Source organism: Carassius carassius, chromosome 43 (genome assembly GCF_963082965.1).
Source record: "Carassius carassius chromosome 43, fCarCar2.1, whole genome shotgun sequence".
Taxonomy (NCBI): domain Eukaryota; kingdom Metazoa; phylum Chordata; class Actinopteri; order Cypriniformes; family Cyprinidae; genus Carassius; species Carassius carassius.
In genome coordinates, this window is record NC_081797.1 from 13128627 (window position 1) to 13138373 (window position 9747).

Consider the following 9747-nt stretch of genomic DNA (forward strand, 5'->3'; position numbering starts at 1 on the left):
CACTCTATAGAATCACAAATGCAAAAATACAATTTGGGTTTGAAGGCACCTTGATGAGGATTTTTTTCCCCTGATACCCTGAAAGATCACATACTGAGTTCTATCACCGGTTCAAATCTTACCACACTTATTTTTGGCACCCCAAAACACATTTAAAGTGCCTAACACCAAAATCTCACATAGATACTTCAACCAAAACCCCAGTGTACATCTCACACACTCCTTCAAGAGTAAAGACCCATCACAGTACAATAAAAAACAGTGCCTAATATCAGTTACTCAATATAACTGCCAGGTTACAGTGATATGGGGAATCTTTGACCGTTTATGATTATGAACGTATTGCTATTCTAATGAAGTGCTGATGCCAATTTCAATATTTTGCCTACCCTATGAATGGTGTTACCAAAAACGTGCAAATATGTGCTTGGACAGTCAAATAGTGTTTTTAAGAACCTGGATTGAATAAAAAAGATTCAAAGTTAGAAACATAGAAGCTAAAAACGTACAGTGATACGCAACAACCTTATTGTAGTACTTTTTAAATCAACAATTGGCATAGTACTTTTCAAACTTTTGTACCTTAAAAGCTTTATTTTGTAATTGAAAGCGGGAAAACTAAAATAATGTACTGAAAAACTCAATGGGATATACACCAGACAATGATACAGGAAGTAGATTTAGAGCAACCGAAGGTTTCGAGAGTAAACAGTCAAGAGTAAACAATCATCCTATTCAAAGTCACATTATGGCGAAATGCAGAGAAATCTGTTCCATACTACATACTGCTGACAAGTAATCGGATATTACTGGTTATATTAGTGGTTAAAACAAAAACGAAGGCAGACACGCAGCTACTTTCGGGCCATTTGATCGCATGCATCCAATCCAGTCACTTGCCAGATTGTTTGTTCTGAAAAACTAGGACTACTCTGCGTGATATGTACCTTGTTGAAGCGAGAAATCCACATTCACAGTTACAATGTCACATTACCAAACACGCACAAGTTCTGCAGACACTAAAAATGCTACAAATATCATTGATAAAGGCTACTCTAAAAAGTCAGTAGAGAACAGATGGCTGAAATTGCCATCGAAAATGTCCAGTGAAAACCAGCTAAGAATTGAACCATTAATTGGATAGTTCACGCAAAAATCGAAATATTATTCACCACCATGTTCCAAATGTGTATTAATTCCTTTTTACTTTAATGTTGAACTATTTTTGTTCTTACAATGGACTTTCATTGTAACTTTCATTTCAATGTCACTTTTAGTAACAATAAAACTCAACGGGGTTCAAAACAACATCGTTTTGGACTCCGCTAAGTTTCATTGTTACTGAAAGTAACATTGATTGACTGTACGGACAAAATTACACCGAGGCATTTTTCTAAATATATGTATTTCAGAGAAGACGGACGTCATTCAGGCTTGAAACGGCATTTTCAGACAAACTATACTTTTACAAAATTCAGCTGAAAAAGTCCAAAACAGTATGGCATCTGAAGGTTGGATCTTTTGACATTGATGATAACTACGACTAAGGTATAAGTTAAGCTAGTCTGAAAAGGTTTATCCAGTCATTCTAAAAATGAGAAAACGGGGTGAGCAAAATCTTTCTCGACCTGAAATCCCTCAGCTTCTTCTGTTACAAAACCACTTCTATTTCTTAGTTAAGATTGTTTGGTGTGTGCATTTGTGTTCAAAATGATGTCTTGCACACTCTTAAAAAAATCAACGCCCACTTAAACGTCCTCATTCACTCTGTGCAAACTTTTTGCTTCTTAAAAAGGGGTCGAGTACACAAACGCAGCAGAGCAATTTTGGCAGCGTGAAAATAGGGTACTGAATATCAAGAGGGGCAGTAAACAAGTTCAGCTCTGCAGCAAAATAGAGTCTTCCAGCTCGTGGAAGGGAGCCGAGCTGCTCTGGCTCTCGCCCGAGTCCGAATCGTACGGTGTGTCTGGCAGTTCTCCGAAGCTACAAGCCAACTGCTCGTCCTCGAACTCAGAGCGCGGAGGTTCGTAGCAATCTGTGAATCCGTCCTCGTCGAGCGTGTTAAAGTCCTGCGGGATGTAAAGCATCTCCGGGTAGTTGCGGCTGACCAGGTCGCTGCTGGTGGTGGGCGACTCCTTGCGGAAAGCAATCAGGTGCATGTGGGAGAACTTGACGTACTTGTAGCGCTTGAAGCCCAGAGACTCCACTGCAACTCGCCAGCTGCGCATCATAAGTGCGTGCCGGCCCTGGTGGGAGGAGTCAGGGGTGATGATGAGAAGCAGGCCGTTCAGGGTCAGGAGTTCATGTGCTTTCTTGCAGCAGAGCCAGCGCTGGTAGGGCGAGGGGAAGTAGGAGAGAAGCAGGGAGAAGACTACTACATGAAATAACTGGGCAGGTAAAGCGTCGATGGGGCCGTGCAGCTGCCGCAGGAAGGCATCCAAGGCGTCGCTGGCCAGCTGCAAAGGCTGCTGCAGCTGCAGGTTCAGAAAGTCGCATTTGTAGACGCTCTGTAGCAATAAAGAGGAACAGAGAAATCTGAACATTTAGCTTGACTCAGCAGGACAGATAAAATTAGTACAAGTGTCAATGACAGAAAGAGTGTCCAAGATAATGGATATATAGTAATTTCATAGAAATGTACTTTTTGTATTCATAGTGGTTTTGAAAAACGTTTATACTAGGGGTGTAACGGTACGTGTATTCGTACCGGACCGTTTCGGTACAGGGCTTTCGGTACGGTGCACGTGTGTACCGAATGCAATATTTTGTGCGCGGAACATAGGTACATTTTCGTGTTTCCAAACGAACATATTAAGTGGCGGAAGTCTCCGCGTTCAGCGCAAATCCTGCCCTGCAGCTGATTCTAAGGCCGGCGACACACTGGCTGCGTGGCGTGAGCGTGGCGTTTCTGCTGCGTGTCAGGAGCGTGACGGCTGCTTCGCATTTTCTGTGTCTTTACACACCAGAATCGTGCCTGAAGCGGCTCTGACGCGCTGCTGCTACTGTAGGTGACAAAGAGGGAGACCGCAGAGGCGCCGACAGACCAGGATCTTGTCTTCACGACAATAATATCTATACTTCATGTTGAGCATAAATATAAAGCCTACTGATAAAGGACACCGTCAACAGTATTGACGGCAAAATAGACTATGTTTGACGGGTGCAATATGCCAGTGTGAGTGTGAGTGTGAACATCACTACAACTAGGAAAAAAAAACGATTGTAATTCAAACGCAGCTCCCGTCGGCATTTAAACAGACTTTACACTTTGGAAAAGTTATATATATATTTTTAAATATGAGCAGGCCTACAAGCTGGGATTGGTAATGCTGCACTGTAATCATAGTTATTTATTTATATTTTTTATTATATTTTATTATATGATATTGGTTTGAGACAGAGAGTATTTTATTTAGTGGAGAACTTTGCAGCAGTATTTTATTTCTTATTCTTTTTTATTTTATATATATTTTTATTAAAAAGTAAGTTCTTTCCCTTACTGTACCGAAAATGAACCGAACCGTGACTTTAAAACCGAGGTACGCACCGAACCGTGATTTTTGCGTACCGTTACACCCCTAGTTTATACCATGTTTTGCAAAAGTTAAAATTTAATGACTAAAATGTGGTCACCATTTTACTACTATTCAAAGGTCTGTTCGTTTTATATGAAAAAAAACTCATTCAACTGCTAAAAATTACAGTCAAGACATATACAATATTTAATACACATATTTTTATTTAAAATAAATGCTGTTTTTTAAAACTTTCTAGTCATCGACAAAATACTAGAAAAAAAGTATCATAGTTTCCTAAAAATTGAAACAGTACAACTGCATGTAATATTGATAAGAATAAATGTTTCTTGCATATTTTATTGATTTTTAAGGATAATGTGACACTGGAGACTGGAGTAACGGCTGCTGAAAATTCAGCTTTATATCACAGAAATAAATTACATTTTAAAATACACTGAAATAGAAAACAGTTATTTTAAATTATAATAATATATCCACAAAAATCATGGTTTTTTTTTTACAGTAATTGTTTTATGAAATAACTGCAACCCTGGTGAGCACTTCATTGCCGGGATGGTTGTACCACCCTGACATTTTTGACAATTTTTGAAAACCATCAAAATATAAAGAGGTGTATTCAAGCCACATTTTCAAGGTTATGAATAAGTAAATTGGCAATCTCATATAACTTCAAGAAACACAAACCTCTACTGCTGGCACAATGTCGATACCAACAGTCAGAAACTCGTCAAACTTCAGGAAGGGATTGAAACAGCTGCCCACATCCAGCAGTCGTATCCTCCCAAGCTGGAACATTGAGCTGCTACCAAGCATGAATAAAAAGCTGATTTAGTCAATTAATTCATTACCATCTGTTAAAGTTGTGGATTTGCAGTGTTAATATCATTCTAGAGCACCTTGAAGAGGATGATTGTGTTGGAGAGTCTGCGGATGTGTTATTCCCAGCTGCGGCATGCCTAGCGCTTTTCTCATCCTTCTCCAACACTCGCCTCATCCCTCCATCATGGAAGTACTCCTGGCAAACACTGCGGCAAGAGAGATTTAACAGCAATAAATACCAAATCTGCTATTCAATGTCAAATACTAGCCATCAGCACTCATACCTGCGGCACCACTCGATGCGCCCCTCGCCCTCGCATTTATTCGCCCAGTGGTTGTCAGCCAAGTTCTTCATGGCCATGGCATATTTGCTAAGAGTCTGCTCGTCTTCACAATGTTCACGCCATATTTTCTCGAAATCTCCCACTGCAGTCGAAAAGACAAAACAGAGAAGCATACAGTCATGATTGATCCTTCTGCATGGCATAACTAAGTGAACATTTTCACAAAGCCTAGTTTCAAGAGTCAGCTGATATTGTGCTTCCTCTAGATTTCGATCCTAAAAACCGTAGCCTCCATCGGCTCACAAAACACAGTTCGACTTCTTCAACAACTCCATCGCCAAGGTCAAAAGAACCATATGATCAAAGCATTTGTTCTGATTCACACACAGTTCACAAACTTGCTGATAACACCGATGACACCAGAAAGCAACCGCTACCCTACAAGAGTGCTCGGGAGGGCAAAAACTGACAAAAATTGAGCCGTCCCATGACAGAATGGAAAATACAGGCCTTATTACATTTACAGAGAATAAGACTAGAAGGGAAAAGACTGCAGCACCGTTACGTATGAATACTGCAGTACAATGTCAAGACCAGACCACGTCTTTCTTATTAACCCATCAAAGGTTCTAGTGAATAGACTACTGTGTGTGGGATTGACAGTGCTGCTCGTCCCTCTCGGGGGAAGATCCGATAAAGCTAATCTAAACCATGAGAAACTAAACAACACAGTTAAAGTCAGACGGCATAAACATGGTGCTATTTTATTTAGGTTCTGCGTCCTGCAGGTACAACTGATTTCAGGCAAAAATCAAACATTTCATAATCTCTGTCATGATATCCGTCTTCGACGAAGCTCGCTGCAGCGCAAGACTGTAACAGGAAATGTAACAACATCCTCACACAGTCAATTATCTCTAGCAATAAAAAGACTAGGTCTATTTGTCTTACAATTCTCAAGATAACACTTTTTACATCCTTTTTAAAAATGTGCAAGCATTGTTTTTGGGACTTAGCCGTCATCAGACATAATAAGAGGCACTTTCAAAAAACTGGGTATAAACTATGGCCCGAAAAATGACATTTTTAAATGTGATAAGACTGTGCTTAAAGTGATAGTGCACACAAAAATTTAAATGGTCTTCATTTACTACTACTTTTTTTTGTGGAACATCAAAGATATTTTGAGAAATTTCTGAAAGATTTACTGAGAGTTTTAATTTTCGGGAAAAAAATAAAATAAAATAAATACTAATTTTAAGGAAATGTAAAAACAGGAAACATTATATATATATATATATATTTATTTATTTTTTTGCCACATTTTTCATGTTGTCATGAATTTTTAAAATGAGGATATTACATGGTGACAAGATTAATTCTTTTTGCACAAGTTTCTAATTAATTTTAGTCTCATTTCAACAGATTAATGATGACAGTGTTGTATGTTTGGTTGCATGTCGGTTTTATATACAGTGGAGAAAGCCTAAACCTCTAAGGTTGCCAAAAAAGGAATAGATTGAGATATTTAACTTGATATTTAAGTCAGAACACTATCAGTGAATTTTGTTCTTTTTTTTTAGGTACACTTTAAAAAGAACATGCTAAAATCTCAAATAGGAAAGTCAACTGAGGAGAGAAGGTAGTGTACTAAAGATTAGGCAACTAAAAAGAAAATCCAGATTTACACCACAAGTGCTCATAACCCCCGTGACATAGTCACACTGAAACCAGTATCACTGACGTCAGCTCGAACTCTTCTTGATTGCAATTCTTCTGTTGAATACCTGGTTGAATTACATTTTCAGTTCACTTATTTTTTGTATGTTTAATACATTTATCCTTAAACCAAATGTTAAAAGTTTAAAAAATAAAGAACATATGCTATATGTACTTATTTTGCCTATACTATACCATCCCCAGCAAGTAGACACACTACAAATTGGTCAGCTGACCATTAGGTCATTAGATAAGAAAGGTGTTAAATAATAAATGTATAAATAATTGACAGTGAAGAGGACACTAAAGCTATTAAAGGAGGCGCACACTTGTCACCTGTCCTGTACACAGTCAGGGTACATAATTCAGAGGATTCACACTCATAAATTCTTGCTTTATTGCCTTTTACTTCCCTAAAGAGAATTAAAAGTTGTTTATGCTTTCAGCCATCGGATCAATGAAGAGCAAAACAGGAACAGATGAATGACCCTTGCTGACCAGACTATAACGTCGTGCTACAGACAGACAAGACAGACAGACAGAGACTGTTTCATTACCTAATGTGCTGCCTACATAGACAGCATTATTTTTGTGGGTTTGCAACATTCTATTCAAATTTGACCCAAAATGCTGTCTATGTAGACAACTCACTAGGTTTTGAGCAACAGCCAATGTTTCCAAACATAGGCCAGACTACAGAGTACAGCTGTTCGAGGCTAGGCTACAGCTACGCATCTCATGCAGTACCTTCAATGTATTTCCTGCGGAGCTTTCGGTGCACGCTCTTCACCACCCCCGAGAGCTTCTCCTGCTCCTGCTTCCTGCACTGCAGCTCCGTCGCGACGGAGAGATCTGACTCTGTCTCAGCGCTGCTCCGCAGGTCCATAGTACAGCACTTGGCTACCGGCGCACCGGCTCCGACAGAACGCACGCACGTACGCACCGCAACAACGCAACAATTGCGCCGCCTCTCCAGCGAACGTGCCGGAAGTGCTCGCGTCCAATCTGTGAACGCTGAACATGAAACACCTCAAACTCAAATCAAACTTTCTTAAGGGTTGACGTATAAGTTTGATCATTAAGTTTTGATAACTTAATGATAACCTGTATTATGTTGTATATAAAAATAATAATAATTAGTAGTAGTATTAGTATTGGAATTGAACTGCTGGTTTGGTCTGGTCAGAGGAGAACTGGCCCCCCAACTGAGCCTGGTTTCTCCAAAGGTTTTTCTCCATTCTGTCACCGATAGAGTTTTGGTTCCTTGCCGCTGTCGCCTCTGGCTTAGTTAGGGACACTGCATTTACAGCGATATCATTGACTTGATTGCAAATGATTGCACAGATGCTTTTTAAACTGAACTGAGATGATGACATCACTGAATTCAATGATGAACTGCCTTTAACTGTCATTTTGCATTATTGACACACTGATTTCCTGATGAATGTTGTTCAGTTGCTTTGACGCAATGTATTTTGTTTATAGCGCTATATAAATAAAGGTGACTTGACTTGACTAGTATTGTCGCTGTTGTTATTATTAACCATTATTATGTACAGTAATATTCTACACAATTAATTATATAGATGATATATAGAAGATATAGTTTATTTTGAAAATATAAGTTAAAATAATGATTTGTTGATTTATATCGTAATTGTTACTATTTTTAAAATAATTAAAAATAAGAATACCTAATTTCTCTCTCTCTCTCTCTCTCTCTCTCTCTCTCTCTCTCTCTCTCTCTCTCTATATATATATATATATATATATACACACATATATATGTTCCCAGCTTTGTTTCGCTCGATGTTTACATTTTCAACTGATTACGAATAAAGTTAAAAATAACCCACGTAAGGTAGGTGTTTCTAGCATTTCATCATGAGAATCACATCGATGGATCACATTCTCGCGCTCTGACACAGAATCATGCGGCGAGAAGAGAACGTGAGTTCTGTCACGTTTCACTCCACAGAGGTCTGGGTTACTCTGTATGGAAGCATATTGGTAGCAATATTCAATTTGGAATGTAATATGCAAAAGGACAATGCAATATGTAAAATGGCAATGCATTTCTGTATTTACATTTACATTTTCCAATACATTTGTGCAACATTTAGTGCAAAATTAAAATGAAAATTAAATTACATAATTTTAATTTGCCATTTCATACACTAGTTTTAATATGTAAAATGAATACTAACCTTTAACGCTTTCTAAGTTGCAAAATTAAAATGAGAATGTATTAAAGAAATGATTAGATGTGTAACATGTTCAAGCAAAAACTGTGGCAAAATTATCATTCAAATGCTATTTTTCCTTAATTGCATTAACACTCACTGTCAAGACACTTACGATTGCATTTTCATTCAGTGTCCCGCAATGAATGTAGCAAAATTCAATGTGCACATTGAAAATGCATTCCGAGCTGATCACGTCTCCGTCCCCTCGCGCCATGTCAATCACTGCGTGAATAAGGCGGGGCTTGCAGAAGGTCAAGAGACTCAATACTCATGAAGAGGATTCAAGTGAGAGAACATGGACAATACAGTGTACTTTTTGATCATTTTGGTTTATGGCTTCAATATTTCATTTGCACTTGTGGGCGGAGCTGAAACGCTGCTTTCATCTGATTGGTCGAATCGCTCCACCTTCAGCTCTGTCTTTTCATTCTTTCAGACAGAATAAGAGTCAGTGCAAGTGCGGCACTATAATGTCTGAAACCACCTCTCACTGTTAATTAGCATAATATTTGAAACAGATGTAGCTGGGCATATAATTCGTGCTGCTGAGACCTGCAAATTATTTCTAGGTTGTAGTATTGTATGAATATTGTCCCACTGATAAATACAGTGCAAATAGTTATGTCTCTTTGGATAAAAGTGAAGTGGAAATAAAAATCAATAATAGACTGAACAGTTCCATGTCTGTAACATTTACCACTCTCATGTTTTAAGTCATAAGGCACTTGGTATGTGTGTGTGACATTAATACATAATTGTGAAAATTAATATAAGTCACATTTCTTAAATAAATTAGTAATATTAGTTTTATTACATACTAAATTGAATGATGTTTCTCTTTTTTGTCTTCTTTGTTGGGCTTGAGAAAGACAACATATATTTACCGTATATTCCGGACTTACTTATCAAAATTAATTTGACATGAACCAAGAGAAATGAACAGAGAAAACATTACCGTCTACAGCCGCGAGAGGGCGCTCTATGATGCTCAGTGCTCCTGTAGTCTACACAGAAAACACAGAGCGCCCTCTCGCGGCTGGAGATGGTAATGTTTCCTGTTGGTTCTGAAAAAAATGCGACTTAGTCCAGTGCGATTTATATATGTTTTTTTCCTCATCGTGACGTATTTTTGGACTAATG

The 9747-nt window shown here is 38.3% G+C and overlaps 1 protein-coding gene across 2 annotated transcripts; it reads right to left on the reverse strand.

Annotated features, from left to right (window-relative positions):
- Nucleotides 1-642: 642 nt before the first annotated feature.
- Nucleotides 643-7298, reverse strand: LOC132125413 (S-adenosylmethionine sensor upstream of mTORC1-like). Of its 2 annotated transcripts, none has more exons than XM_059536804.1 (5): nucleotides 7109-7298; nucleotides 4643-4784; nucleotides 4436-4564; nucleotides 4224-4338; nucleotides 643-2507 (listed from the first exon to the last, which is right to left on the reverse strand). In XM_059536804.1, the coding sequence occupies exons 1-5, from the start codon at nucleotides 7245-7247 to the stop codon at nucleotides 1878-1880; spliced, it is 1155 nt and encodes a 384-aa protein (XP_059392787.1). In that variant the 5' UTR covers nucleotides 7248-7298; the 3' UTR covers nucleotides 643-1877. The 2 variants fall into 2 exon arrangements, with proteins under 2 accessions (XP_059392787.1, XP_059392785.1); XM_059536802.1 differs by having other exon boundaries at nucleotides 4224-4341.
- Between the last annotated feature and the right edge of the window lie 2449 nt (nucleotides 7299-9747).